General features: G+C 29.7%; 2 protein-coding genes across 3 annotated transcripts in view; one reads left to right on the forward strand and one right to left on the reverse strand.

The window, feature by feature from the left end:
* Nucleotides 1–121: 121 nt before the first annotated feature.
* LOC129221869 (mitochondrial genome maintenance exonuclease 1-like) lies at nt 122–6,846 on the forward strand. The gene is made up of 4 exons (XM_054856228.1): nt 122–1,063; nt 4,269–4,485; nt 5,217–5,349; nt 6,422–6,846. The coding sequence occupies exons 1-4, from the start codon at nt 421–423 to the stop codon at nt 6,563–6,565; spliced, it is 1,137 nt and encodes a 378-aa protein (XP_054712203.1). The 5' UTR covers nt 122–420; the 3' UTR covers nt 6,566–6,846.
* Nucleotides 6,847–8,102: 1,256 nt separating this feature from the next.
* Nucleotides 8,103–15,932, reverse strand: part of LOC129221870 (vesicle-associated membrane protein 3-like) — a 39,001-nt gene continuing 31,171 nt past the window's right edge. The window contains exon 6 of one of the 2 annotated variants that reach the window (XM_054856230.1): nt 8,103–12,447. In XM_054856230.1, the coding sequence (XP_054712205.1) occupies nt 12,431–12,447 (17 nt within the window). In that variant the 3' untranslated portion in view covers nt 8,103–12,430. The remainder of the gene's footprint in view (nt 12,448–15,932) is intronic. The other variant, XM_054856232.1, reaches the window with a different exon arrangement.

Genomic DNA, 15,932 nt, shown 5'->3' on the forward strand with positions numbered 1-15,932 from the left:
GTAACCGGTGGATCGTTTCCGAACGCAGCCCAAAATGAAATCAGTTGGCAGTAGTTTTACCTGTTAACCGTTTGATTTGTTTACAAAAGACCAGTGAATCGATCGCCTGCGGTTGCGGAAAAGCTTTTCAGTTGTTTTTGACTAGTCGTTGCACCTTTCGATGTTTTTATTTTGTTTAAAGTAAAAAAAAAAGTTTTAATAATCAGAAAAATATAAATAGGATCCACAATCAGAACTGATATTCTTGATTTTATGTAGTTTAATTGTAATGTTTTTTCATAGCAATGTACGAAGAGTTTTTCATGTTTTTGTACACACCTTGACACATAAACGTGTTTTACGTATAGAAGAAGTCTTTGTTTAAAATGCACCACAATACATTTAATTAAAATTTATTTTCCTGTCACTGCTCTATTAAGTATGGTGTGCTGGAAATGTATGGCTCATCATCTAAAGGCTAAGAATTATGCTGTTGTGTGTGAAAGGTTAATCGCATATAGTGCTTCAAACTTGAAAAAAGATGCTGAACAAGTGGAAGATAAAATAGAAACTTTCCCCAAAAAGAAAAAATTGACTATTCTTAAGAGAACTTTTCCTACTGAAGGAAAAAATCCCATTGCAACAGAAATGAAGTTAGCTTCATCTGTTGTTAAAAGGTTAAATTGGGAAAATAAACATTTATTTGGGCCTGTTCAAATTGTAAAAGAATCTGAAGATAAGCGTAGAATCGCAAGTAATGAAATCATACAGCATGAAACACAAATTCCTATCGTGGAACCAAACATGAAGCCAGACCACATCAACCATAATTATTTGAAATATATTAAAGACTTTCCATTATTAAATCAATCGGGAGATTCCAATGATGATTTATGTAATAAAATTAAAAATGCAAATATTTTGAGAAATTACTTGAAAGATTTGAGTACTAGGACAACAACTCCTAGCGTTTCATCTATTTTAGAAAAAACAATGCCTTCTGAAAGAGCTCTCATTTTAAAACAGTGGAAAGAAAAGATGATTAATACCCTAGGAGAAGAAGGTTTCCAAAAATATCAAAGTGGTATGATTTCATTGTTTGAAAATACAATCATTAATTACAATAATGTAACTTGTTTTATTTTGAATGCTTTCTTTAGATTGCAGTGCTGAATCTAGAGGGAGCATGCCAGACCCTTACCAAGGGTGGCAACTTTTGAATGGCGGCAATTCACCTTACTTCGGAGGGTTTTTTTTTTTTTTTTTCAGTTGAAACTCAATATAAAACTTGAAGGAACATGCCGTAATTGCAGCATTCTCAAGTTTTTACCCTGGCTTGAGGAAATGAAAGATTTGGCCCTGTTTTTTGTCTATGATATCGATTGGCTTTTTTCAATCAGTGATAGTGTGGACGAGCATGCGGTTCACCTGTTTATTTTTATCGCTCTTTGCTCTTCTTACGGAAAAAAATTAAATTTTAATTTAATATTCAAAAGCATAATTGTTTGTCCTTCTTAGGGACTCCCCACATAAAGGATCTCACACTTTCTTCAACAAATTTGATCCCCCCCCCCACCCCTTTTTTTCCCAAATTGTTCCACTTCAACTCCTCCCCTTGTCACATGTCACGCTCTATTGCATGAACATATTATGTAAGAAATGCTTTTATTCTGACCAAAATGTGTAATGTCACAATTCTTGTTACCCCACTCTCCCCCTTCGCACAAACTGTTTCAAAAATCCCCCCAACCCCCTAAAACATGACATTTTTTGTGGTTGGTCCCTTACGGCTCTAAGTTTTTTAACAAATCTATTTACTTCAGGGGTTTTTTTTGAGCAATCACGATTGCTTATTGTTCTCATTTGACCGTTTTTGGCGTCCGTGCCTTTTTCAACTTGAACCAGAAGCCTTTGCAGCACCACCGCCCACCGTCCTCTGTTGGCGGCGCGGCGCGGCTGCTCCGGTTTTGAGCTATCCGATCTCCTTATCGGAGGCGTCCATGTCCTACACACACGCACGTTCACACACATACACACACACGCCTACGTGCATACACACAGGTCTACGCACACACACAACTATGCACACGTAACCACCCAGGAGGAGAGGCAGGCTTGGGGGGGACAGGAGCTGTTTCTAGAAACAATAACTCCAATGAGTAGGGTCCTGTCTCAGTTCGTGATTGCGAAAAACATAATTTGGATTCAAAATTTCAGAATTCAAATTATTTTTTTTTTTTTTTTTTTGAGCAATCACAAATTGCTTTTTGTTTTCAGTTGAGCGTTGAATGAAGTCGTCCTTTGATTTTATTCTTCAATGCAGGCGTCCATGTGCCTCAGAATCGAATTATTTATAAGCAACCTTTTGACTTTACACAATCCTTTTTATGTGAAAACAGTATCCAGCACACAATATCCAGCCCCTGGCATTGATTTAAATTTTGACGTCTTGAATTCAAATTATGGTTGCAATAAAAGCCATTAGTAGAAATAAGAAACCTGAAAATTAAGGTCCTATTAATTTGTGATTCAGAAAAACATAGTTTGAGAATTCAAGGCCTCAAAATTCAAACTTTTACTTCCTTTTACAAATTAAAGGAAGTATTGTATTTACAAAAAAAAAATTTGACCAAAAAATAGGCCTTAATTTCCATTTTGCTAGCCTTTGAATGAAGGTTAAGTTTTTTTTCAAACTGACCACCTGTGGATATATGTCTAAGAATATAGACACCCAAAATATCCATTTTGACAATCCCTAAATTAATTACAACAAGTTTTCTCGTGACGTCTGTATGTACGTATGTATATGCGTATGCATCTCGTATGACTCAAAAATGGTATGTCCTAGAAAGTTGAAATTTGGTACGTAGACTCCTAGTGGGATCTAGTTGTGCCCCTCCTTTTGGTTGCATTCAGATGTTCCTTTCACACCTTTTTGGGTGGAAATCATTGTTAATATCAATGCAAACTCAAGTGGTGTTGTAATTTAGCAAACACTAGGCGACTTATCGCAAAGTTTTGGTCGTCAAGTTTTTCGCTAGCCTGGCGACAAAAAATTTGGCGTTTTTTTTATATTATTATTATTATTTGGTTTTATTTTGACCACTATTGGTCTAGTGGTGATATTTAGAGAGTTAACCATTGAATCAGCTTAAAATGTCCAATATTGGGAAAATTAATTTGTATAAAACGTTTTTTTTTGCTTCAGTTCCCAACAAACTTGGGGCAAAAATATTTAAAGTGTTTTTTTTGCTTACTCCGAGGCATTACTATTATCATCCAATTGGCTTAAAAGGAAGTCATGTGATGCACACATCAGCTTGTTTTTTTTTAAAGCTTGCAGATGGGAGTTCCTCATTAAAATTCTTCCAGGGGGTAAGTCACTGTTTGACAAGTACAAGGGACCCTCGTGTGTGATGACGATGTCCAAGAAAGAATGAAGATCATAAGTTGCTGCTGATGCTAGCTTGGAAAAAAAATTTAATTAGTTGTAATTTTGAGATCTTGAATTCAAACTAGATTTTTCACAATTAATTCCTTGGACAGCCATTAGTGAACTTACTGCGAACATTGATAAACTGGTAGCAATGCCAGTCATTGCATTTATTTCTTCACTGTAAAATGCAGTGGAAAAACTAGTTATTAAATATCTTTAATTATAAATTTCAACCAAGTTATAGAATAAAATATAGAATTTTTTTTCTTTCTGGAATGCCTCTGGCTCATTCACTTTCCTATATATTTTTTGTTCTCCCTCCGGTAACTCTAGTTTGAACTTCAATGATCTGTAATATGCACTGGTTTTGAAAAGCAGGACATCTGGCAAGCATAGGTCTCTATATATGTGGTGATGTGGTATTTTCTAAAACATTTTATTAAGAACTCGAACTCTTGTGAACTATGTTTTTATTATTCCTACACACATAGACAGATTGTGCGCAACGCAACCAGTGTTGGGGGGAAGAATGAAGCAGAATGATGTGATGAGTAGTGGAAGAAGCATTGATGTGTTGATGTCTTTTCGATTTATGTTCCTGTCTTGTGCTCTCAATTATTAAATGTTTTATCCGTATACAATGTCATCATATTGTTGTGTGATGAAATCCCCTTGACACACTGAGATCATTACATATATTTAGTATCCAAAAGCATAAATAAAAGTTTCTTTTCAAACTACCATGAGAAAGTCCTTTTATCAGGATTTTATCTTTCTTGATTTGGGGATATTCTGCAAGTTAAGGAGAAATGGTAAACATATTTTAACTTAAAATTCTATTTTTCCATTTCAGAACTATTGCAAAATGGGTCATCTTTGCATAACACTATCAACAACTACTTGACTGTTGGCTCTGAAGCAGATTTAGTGATCAGAGATGAAAACTTTGGCCACTGGAAAAGTCTGAAAGGAGTTCTACCTTTAATCAAGGAGGTGAAGTTGCTCGAAGAACACATTTTTCATCCATTTCTCTGCTACAGAGGTGTCATTGACTGTTTTGCAACATACAAGTAAGATTAATTTTCAATAGAATAAAGTCTCTCTATCTCCTTGGTTAATAAAACTTTACCTTTAGCAGCTACTTTGATACGGAATGGGACGTTTTCTGCTCTTTTGTAGTAGTTTTCAAGAACAAATTACAAAATGCAGTATTTTAAAAATAGTTTTCAGTTGCCAAATATAGAAAAATGTTTTGTTTACAAACTAAACATCTATTATTTGTACTTCTTGAAGGTGATTGTTTGTGTTGAAACCTTTTAATGCATTGATTTATGTAATACAATGCTTTCAAGGTGTTTTTTTTTCTTCATGGGCTGCTTGCTCTGCCTGTTGTTTCTCGGGGACAAATTCTCCCTCCTGAGGCAAATGCACTTTTTTGCCTTTTATGTTTCAAAAACTGACTTTATTACTAGTTATTTTTTGAAAAAAATCTTGTTTTTTAAGTAGAGAAGCCGTTTGTCGAAAAAAGGGGCTCATGACCTCCCAGCAGAACACTAATCCTAGCATAGTCACGTACCACCGCCTCAAGGCCCTTATAGTTGTTTTCAGTAGTGGATTTGTTTGAAGACAAGGTCAATTGAAGAGATTTCACTACATTACTTCATTGCAAAGCTAGAAATGATTAGTTTAAACAGTAAAATTATGCATTTCTAAATAGAGATTAAATTGAAAAGTTTTGTCTTATTCTATATGCCTGGAGATTTATTTTTTCTTTTGAGATTTTCTTTTATTTTCTTTTCAGGAATCATTTAGTTGTTATTGATTGGAAAACCTCAAAAAAACCAAAGATGGATGTCAAAAGTTTATATGACATGCCTCTTCAAATAGCAGCTTATGTTGGAGCATTAAATTTTGACCCGAGATTTCAGTACTTGGTGAGTAATGTTTGCATTTAAGTACACTTCATATTGTTTTATGTTTAATGCTGATTAAGTAAACATATTACTGTTAAAATTCATGTTCATGTTTTGCACTTCTCCAATGCCACTTTTTTAAATTGTTTTCTTTCAAGTTCTTTCTTCTTTTCATGTCAATCAATGTGATCAAACCAGTGGTCAACCTAAGCCTTTTTATTGTCCACCTCCCTCCCTCTCTATTTTTACTGAAAAACACTTAATTTAACATTTAAAGAAAAAAATCATTTACCCTTCTTATTGCATTATTTTTTAAAGTAATACTATTTTAGTTTTATTTTAAGTCAGCAGCACTTTCCAATCTTGTCACCAGTAACAGCCCTTCATGAACTTAAAAAGGATATTGATAAACTTGTTTAAGGAAAGCATTGCCAGTTATCACATTGATTTCCCCAACTGTAAAATTAAGTGGTAAAAAACTGCTTCTAATATAAATTGAGTTAATGTTTTTGAATAGAATTTTATATATATATATATATATAGTTGCTAGTGACCCTCACATTCCTCTACCAAACTTTCATTGATCCATGCGCGACTAAAGGTTGGACCACACTGATGTTAACTATAAAACATAGCTCAACTTAGAATTTTGTGGATTCGTATACGCCAAATCATCTTATCTGATTCAGAAAATTGACCGCATAACATGGCAATCTGGGAAAAATAAGAATTTCATAAAACTAAAATATTTGAAAAACAGCATAAAAAGCATGGGTTTTACCAGAAATATTGACATATTTTTTAGTATAGTAGTGAAAACTTTCACCTGTAATGAATTGAGCTCCAACTTGGAATTTCTTTGAAGTCTTCAAAAATCTATGTTCTGACCCAAATTCAGTTTTCAGGCTCTTATGAACGTGTTTCTAAAGCAACAAACAGTAATCTATAGCAGTTAGGATATAGGACCCCAATACATAAAACTTGAAATTAAACCTTGACTGAAAAATTATAAACTTTTTAAAAAACTGTTGCCTTGTAATTAGTTTTATATAATTGTTCACACTTGCACAGAGTACTTTTTCTATCTTACCAGGTAAGCAAAGGTCTTATTGTTGTGGCTTATGATACTGGAATTCATGCAACTGTGCACTTCATCAGTGAGAAGGCTATGAAGGAATACTGGAATCAGTGGTTGAATCGTGTTACACTCTATTGGGAAAGTGTGACAAAATCCTAGCAACGGGATCAACACTTCCAACATTTTTTTTTTCTGTATTATAAAGGAGCTGTAAAATTATTTATTTGTGTGACTGTCAAAATCCTAGCAATGGGATCAACACTTCCAACATTTTTTTTCTGTATTAAAGGAGCTTTGAAATTATTATTATTATGACTGTCAATATCAATATTCATTTATTTAACCGAAAGACTGTATTAAAACATGGGAGTTTTATGTAGAGGATATTTCACCATTCAAAAGTAATCTAATGGTGTTCCATATCATTTTTCTATTACAATTCCCTATGTCTATTAGATAGAGATTTCAAAATCAAGATTTCATTTACTTCCAGGCAAAAAAAAAATCAAAGTTTTAATATTTACAACTTCAGTGGTTAGAAAACTTTTCTTTCTTTCTTTTTTTTTTTGTAAACTACATCCACTTACTGCATTACAGATTATACTACAACCACTGTTTTTTAAATGTAGCAACCACAAACTACTTTTTAAACACAGGTGCTACTTCACTATATCTAGAAGATGAATATTTCTGGAGTTTACAATTTATACTCATTTTTCAAACAGGTTGAAGATTGAAAGAGAATTTTCAAAAAAGGATTTAGAATAGTAAATTGGCTCAAACATGAGAAACTATTAAGAATTTTCCATACATGTTTTTGGAGCCAATTTGTCATAGTTCAGAAAGTGTGAGATATTTATCTAATATTTGAAGCTCTTTAATATCCTCTGGCAGCATGAGCGCCTATAGGGGAGGTAAGTAAAATAGGCTCCAGTCTCCCTTTAAAAATTAGAACTGCCAATCTTTTAATAAATTTTAAACCTAAATATAACAGCAACATTCCACATAAGCCAGTAATTAATACTTATTGTAAGTACACAGAGTTTAAAATCATCTGCTTTTATATATATATATATATATATATATATATAATCAAAACATTATAATTTAATCTCCTTCCTTATCAACTTATAGGTTTACTCATAATAAGTAGACATTATAAATCTATACGATGGTAGTGAACAAGAGATGATGAGCATTTTGATCCAAAATGGTGGATACTTCAATTCCCTAGTTATAGAAACTTAGTTATATAAATATGCATAAAATTATTTGGGATATTTTTCATCTTACCAGCAAAGAGCACTGAAGTTAATTTCTTCTGTTAAGAATTTTCTACTTAATAACTAACAAAATATGCAGCATTTAAGTCTACATAATTTAGTTTACAGCTTCCTTAATTTATAAATTAAATCCATACTCGATGATTAATGCTGTCTAAATTATTATAAATATGACTTCGGTTTTAGACAATATTAATATTATGCAGTTTTATGGTATTAAAAGTTATTTCAACGAGAAACTATTTTTACGTTATTTGTTTTTCAGATTTATAAATTTACACATAATGTGCACAATTTATCATTTCACTTTCTAATGAATAAAATTAACAGGGACATAAAAGAACTGTAGTGGCCTACTAATTATAATTTTAGCAAATAGAAAATTAGAGTGCTGAAAAAAAATGAATTCGAAATCAGCAAGAAACTTCATTTATTAACATTTATTAAATAATACACAATTAGATAATTGGAACAATACTGACATCTTTACACACCAAACCGCAAGAACCATTTTCCCTTTTTGAAGAAAAAAATGGACCTATGTTCATATTTACAATTTACAGGAATATTCTTCCAAACTATAATCTGGAAAAAATAATCTTCAACATATAAAAGTAGAACCATTAATACAGGAGTTTTGTCTTACACTTAACTTTACCATCCACTGCAAAACATTTAAACAATTTAGAGACATGTTCCAGATGCATTGCATTGTCCTTAATTTAAAGCACTTTGCTTTGGGCTTTTCAAATGCTAATATCAAAGGAATTGAAATGCGACAAACAAAAAAGAGAACTATCAGGTGGGATACAAATTATGTACTGTACTTTTTTTTAATTGAAAATGTTTAATGTACCTGTAAAATTAAAATATATGAGATTTAATATAAGCAGGATAACATTTTTGGCGAGTGCTTCTGTTTTTTCAGTTGCATTATATAAATGTAATAAATTTTGAGTATCACAACATTTCATTAAAGTAGAAGTCTACTTGCACAAAGATTTAGTATTTTTCCTTCTGTGCAGGTTTTTATTGACGGGAATTGCATCATCTTATTCTTTAATGCAAAACTTCACATTTTGGCCAGCCTTTAATTATCTTTAAGAAATGAAATTGTACCACAAAAGTTAATTTAATACTCTATGACTCTTATCAACAAGTAGTCCTAACAAGGAAATATACAGAGTAAAATTTAGGTTAGTTCCTAAGATTTTAAGATACCCAAATTTATTTTTGGATTTCTTTTGGAGATTTTTGTTTAATGGAGATCTGGGATTAGTAACAAAACTAAGGTTGAGAAAAAAAAATCTGAGAGTTCACTCAGGCCTCTCAGCAGCAAAACTTATTTATTCATAAGAACTATGAGAAGACTACATCTTGCAAAGGAGGATAATGTCTTGCAAAACATTTGCAAGCCTTTAACTATTAAACTACGCAAGCTAAAAACTACTAAATACACAAGCAGAAAAGAAAATTCTCTTAGTACAATGTATATGCAAACAACAATAAATATTAGTGCTGTTCTATTTTTAAATGGTCAGTCATTGAAATTTTAATTCATTTATTTGCATATATTTTTTAATTAATTATTTATTTTTCTATATTTGTTCATTGTTGGAGTAACTTAGTTTTACAGTTTTTTTTTTTTTTTTTCAGAACACCTAAATTTGATAAAATTAAGACTGAATCTTTTGTTAGCATAAACTTATATATATGTTTTGTCATTTTTTTTTTCAACATTTTTCAATAATTTGAAAAAAAAAACGAATTCATAATTTAGAAACTCACTTTTATTTGATGTTGGAAACATTGATCAAATGCTAAGATATTGCAGAATGGATATGATTTAATTTTTGAAATATTGCTGTTTTTGCAATAATTGAACATCTAGTGTAAATAATAAAATTACTTAAAAGTTACAAAATTTCATTAGTGTGGAAAATTGACCCCTTTAGTGAATAATTAACCAATCCTGACAAAATATGTTTATCGAAATGCAATTTCATCTGGAACATAAGTTTATTATGTTTCTTTTATTATTATTATAATTTCGTTTTTCTTTACTACATAATAAAATAGCAAAAATTGCATTTATATGGTATCAAAGGGGAAAAAAACTTTTAATTTTTTCCCCTTCCCATTTTTAGGAACATGTTCTAATACTATCTTTTCTTCTTTTTAATCAGAAACATTTCAACTTTTACTAATAAAGATATTTATTAGCAGCTTATGTTAGTACCATTAAAATCAAAATGTTACAATTTTTGGTTTCACTAATCAAATAATTTACTCTGGAATGTTTATATTTATGTGTTGTAATTTTATGTTTATCACAGAAATAATTCTAGACAGTACAAGTGTTTACACAATCAATTTGTAGCAATTTTTCAGCATCTATATATGTATAATATTATTGTGCAAAGTAATATTTCTAATAATTTAATCCTAAGTTTCAATCCCCAATTTATTAATATACTGTTCATATTTCAAAGCAGTGCAAATCAAATGGAACAGAAAATATGTTATGAGTACTAACTTCTTAAATTGTATGCATATGCAAAAGATGGGTTAACTCATTTAAAATTTGTAATTCAGAGATAAAATATTGAATACATACATTTTCAAGGAACAAATTAACATACTTTTAAATACTATTTCAAAAGCTTTAGGCGTTTGTGAATTTCAAGTATGAAAATTATACAAGTTTTTCAGTGATGTTGAAAAAAAAAATCGAACTGAAAAACTTGATAGTAAAATGCATTTGCATTTTTAGTACCAAAAATTAAAAATAAAACACGGCAGTTAAAATTATGAACACATCACATGATACTTTAAAAAGATTAAATACTATAAAATATCTGTACTATTAGGATCATATGAGAACTTCAAACAATAATTCATAAAACTAATTTGAAAAGATAGTACGATACAGTTAGAGTTTTTTTTTTTTTTAAACATCTTCTATACTTATTAAATGTTAAGTATAGCTTTTCCCCCAAAACTGAAGTGCTTATAAACAAGCCAAAAAATTTAAGATATATCATCCATTCAACATAAATGTGATTAAAGTTTGAAGCACTTAACCTGGAACATGCAATGAAGGGGGCATAAAATTATTAAATTTTAACTCAAACGGACACATGCGGTAGACATAGAATGAAATGTTCCTTAACTTAAAGATTCTTTGTAGTAACTTTAACCAATAGAAGGAGGATCAGGGTTAAAATCTATGTAATGGAATGTTTAACATACTTCCATTTTCAACATAGCCTTTAAACAAAATCTCAACAAGACATTACAACTGGGATAAACATTATATATATATATATATATATTTAAATGATTAATTGTCACAAATTGCATGGTATTTTTAAAAGAGCACTATTCATCAAAACATTTTTGAACACACTAATGCACACTAATAGTGTTAATTTTTTAAGCTGTTTAATCGTGATGGTAAGTTATTTCTACTTTCTATTTTTCAAACCACATCTTCTAAAAGGACCGTTACCATGCATATTACCTTTTCAATATTTAATGCAACTATACCATAATGCCCATGGATGCTTAGGGTATTAAATTATGAATTTTACAATATTGTTCAAGCACATAGTTAAGAATGTATCTGTTATTTTTATTTTTTGTAATTTTACACTATTTTTAATAACATTTTGTTTTATATATATTATATATCTAACACAACACTTTCAAAAGCTAAAATATAACACAGCTGCTAGCTATGTGTGCATTAGTTATTAAAGATACTTTAACAAATTAAAAACTTTATATACTTAAGAAAAGCTGCACAACAAGTAAATTATATTAGACAATGACATTTCGTTTGAAAGTCTATGTCAATATAATAGTTTCTTTTATTTCAGAAATTATGACAAAATGATGTTGAAAATAAAATTACAATTCTATAAATGCAGCATTTCTTTTAACATAATATTTACATTTGAGGCAGTGAGAAGCAAAGGGATGTAAGCGGACTATTTAAAGTTTCGAATAAATCAAGTTTAAAGTTCAGATCCTAGGTAGGCTTTCATTTAAAAAAAAAAATCAAAATCATGCGGTACAACAACACTTACAAGGACCACTAGTACTATTTCTTGCCCCAAAGCAGAGGAGAGGGTCTCCTATTATTTGCACTGGTTATCTCCAAACTTTTAATTTTATCACTTACATCCCTTTGCTTCTCACTGCCTCATTTATAAAAAGTGAAATCACAAGTTTCTTCAATAGAATACACAAATATTATAAAACACAGGGAAGAAAACTGTTTAGCATGTATTTATTTTTCAATGACAACTTATTAAGGTTAAAATGAAATGCTACAAAAAAGGTTTTTTCCAGATTCTGACTTATGTATGATAAATTAATGCACATTTTAGTACACCTGGGAGAAGCATGGAGTATAAAAAGAAAAATCATTGTATTGTAGATTTGTACATGCACAATCATTTAAAAAATGCACTTTTTTAAAAATCATAAAGGTAAAAATTAAAAAACATGCAGGAAAATTTTACCATTTTCTACTTAAAGCAATATTTTAAACCACTTTTAAGCAATAATAAAAACATAATAACTACAGATGCAAATTTAATTCAGTTCTTTCAATTATGATTAAGCAAACAGAAATTTCGATAACAGAAAAGTATGTCATAAATTCATGCAATTCCTCTGCCATCATTCCTTTCTCTTGTATTTGAATTTGCATTGATATGAGAAAACATTCTCTCTAACTCACACTAGAAACTGAAAAAAGAAATGAAAAGAAAACCAAATTGAAAAAGCAAACCTAAACATAAAAAATAAATAAAATCATAAGAAAACCTAGCATGGGCAATGCTTTTCTTGATTTGACAACAAATCAATACTGTATTTTTAATCCAACATTAGTACATAATAATACCTTTACAAAATAGCAATAAAATTTGTCATGCTAAAACAACATTACATTTCTTTTTTCAAATGAAAATGTTTGAAACTATAAGTTAACAAATACAAATTTTGAATATTGTAAGAGAGGGCATTTTTCCGGCTTCATAAAGGGATATTAATTTTTTGTTCCTTTTAAGAAGACATTGAAATACTAAGATTCCTTTTTGAGGAAACATACTCATAGTTCTGGTGCATGGAAACTGCACTCAAATAAAATGAATTTAAGTTCAAAATGAAAAATGAGTGATTGGTGAGCAAATGGTTAAACTGATTTTAAAATGTCGTCATAATTTTATTAAATGCAATACAAAACACCTATAGGAAAACGACATTTTACTCCATTTGCATAGCAGACACTATTAGAAAATAAGTGAAATGCATGGCTCAAACTAGAAATTTGGGCCTCTAGGAACAGAATTCTGGGGGTCTCATTAAGTCTGATCTTAAAATTAAGTAGAAAACTTATTAATGCACAAAATGTTGCTTTTCAAAAATTAAAAAAAAAAAGATATTAAATTATATAATTTGAAAATATAGATATTAAAAAATCATGTAGTTATGGTGCCCTCAGATATTTGATTGATAATTTTTGTTCTAATTCGATTGAGAGCATAAAAAATATTTGTATTTTTTAAATTTATGAACAGCATTTGCCCATCTAAGCAAGATTAAAATAATATGCATAAATATAAATAATTTATTAATTACTTGGTGTTTCATGCAATTTACATACATGCAAATCTTGGTTAAAATGATGAAATTAATTAACAAAGTTCAGTTTAAATTAGTACAATTTTTGAACATGCCTTCTTTGCAATCAATAATAATTTGTAAAAAATGCTAATACGAGGAATGAAATGTTGAGTAACACTAATGGACCAGAGCTGTTATAGAATGCTTGTTGTCAAGGAGGATTCTGCAAAAGTTGCTTTACTTTTATGCAAATAGGCAATTTTCTGACAAAAGCAATTGTACAGACTTAGAAAAAGCATTATCTACATCAAACAACAATGTTTTTGCTACTGTGAAGTAAAATGTTGAAATAAGACCTGCAAAATGATAGCATAAGAGCTTAATTGTATTGATCGGTACCAGCAATTTCTGATTAAACAACTTAAAATGTTCTGAAAAATATGTTTAATGGTACCCTAAGATGGGCGAGGAAAAATACATCAAAAAGGAAAATTTACAAAAGTAACATGTTTCCACTTTAAAAAACCAAAGCTAGAGGTTTAGGAAATTTTACATTACATAAAATTATTAATTCAATTTTAACATGTTTTAGTGAATGTTTATGAACATAAAATGTGTTGCTTACTCTGTTGAATTACTCAGTACTATTAAAAATGTGTAACTCACTGAACCATATTCGACAGTGAGGGATCCCAGTTATGAAAAAAATCAATAAAATAACAAGGTCAGTTTAATGTGATTATAATAGCATTTATCAAGAAAAAAAAGATTCAAAAAATAAATTAGGAAAATAAACAAACTGATAAAGCAGAAAAAATATCCTAGTACTTTTTCATGCAATTAAGAAAAACTATTTAAAACTTAAACCTTATTTTTTCCATCAACTTATTCACTCGTTTACAAACAGATATTAATTACAAATACAAAAAGAGTTGAAGAAAATTTTGTTCAATGAAGCCTCATTTAAACTTTTAAACAATTTAACCTTTTTATTTTTTAACATTTTTCTGTCGGCATTTTGTGCTATTGTGTTAATTGTATTGTCATAGTTGATTTAGCTACCAATACATGTAAGAACAATAAAACTAGACAGAAAATAATGCAAATGCAATAAATTGACTATGGAGAGAGAAAAAACATTAATTGTATGATTTGACTTGAAAAATATATTTATAAACGAAAATATACTTTGGCTAGAATTTTATATAAAGTAACTGATACATAGAAACATAGAGGAAAGTCTATAAATCTTCACTTTAAACTTGCTGATTTTCAGAAAGGTAAAAAATTAACTTTTTCTTTTTACTCAAGTGTACAATATTTGTCCATAATGTAAAGGAAAAGTCAAAAAGTCACTTTATTAAAACATACAAAATACTCAATAGTTTATTTATTAAAAAGTGCAAATTGAGATGTGAGTACCAAAATATTAGTTTTTTTGACATTTTGCTTTTTCTTTCATTTTCTCTCTCAACTATTTGAACTATTTATATAAAACTCAACTGCTGATCTTAAAAAGACATACTAAAATTTACTTTCTATCAAAATAATTGGGTTTTTCATGTAAGAATTCAATGAAATGCAAACGTTTTCTTTCCACATTAATGGCATACAGAAATGGAAAGGTATTTGATTTCATTGCTTTAAACCAGCCTAATAAAAGGCTCCCAAAGGTAAGGAATAAAATTTATAAAATCCACAATTGTACTATATTTTCAAAACCACATAGGCATTACCCAAAACATTTAAAATACTTTAAAATGATTCATTTTTTCTTTAATAGGAAAAAATCACAAACCCTCAAAATAGAGTGATTCTTGTGACACCTGAGCATATTAATCTTCACTTCTGGCAGGATAGTTTTTTTTTTTTTTAAATCTATTTTGCTTTTTAAAGACAGCTTTGAAAACTCAGTACTAAAAATGAAATCTCATGGGAGCCTTGTACGTCAACTGGTTTAGCAACTCCTTATTTTCAATCCTTCCGCTTAATATAAAAATCAAGCCCAAAAGAGGTCCATTATAAACATGCCCACTCATTGAATTTTACTATTAATACAATTTGTTTATCAAAGTAGGTTGTAAATTGTAGACAATATTATCTTAATTTTTTAAAAGATTTATTACAGAAAAATACTTCGCTGCCACACCGAGTTTTCTAAAAATCTAATCTACCTTATTAAAAAAGACATTAAAACGAATGGCTTCCAAAAATAAATCTTGCTTGTTAATTCATAAGAACAGGCTTGCTTGCATTAAAATTTCGAAAATTTAATGTTTTTCAATATATAATTTTATAGAGATCCATATAATAGTTTTCCATAACATGGCTACATAAACGATATGTATTCAAAAATTGCAATTCTCAAAATAATTCTGTGTTAACCTAAATAGACTTTTAGAAATCTTAAATATATTAATTCATAGATCCTAGCCTAATCTAACATTCACTGCACACTGTTACAGCACAGCTGCTTTAATTTTGCTCTTACATATTTACTAATTCTATGTGTCATTTATGCATATATTTCTCATACCATCGCAACATTGTTGAACATCAATACCTCTTATACCTAGAAAATTGCAAGAGAGATACCAATTCAACAT

This window comes from Uloborus diversus, chromosome 5 (assembly GCF_026930045.1).
Source record: "Uloborus diversus isolate 005 chromosome 5, Udiv.v.3.1, whole genome shotgun sequence".
NCBI classification, from domain to species: domain Eukaryota; kingdom Metazoa; phylum Arthropoda; class Arachnida; order Araneae; family Uloboridae; genus Uloborus; species Uloborus diversus.

Excerpts from the sequence above, each read along its gene's own strand:
- LOC129221869 (XM_054856228.1), top strand. The coding sequence starts at position 421 with ATGGTGTGCTGGAAATGTATGGCTCATCATCTAAAGGCTAAGAATTAT. Across the intron at positions 4,486-5,216 it reads GACTGTTTTGCAACATACAA|GAATCATTTAGTTGTTATTG; the intron begins GTAAGATTAATT and ends TTTTCTTTTCAG. Across the intron at positions 5,350-6,421 it reads ACCCGAGATTTCAGTACTTG|GTAAGCAAAGGTCTTATTGT; the intron begins GTGAGTAATGTT and ends CTATCTTACCAG.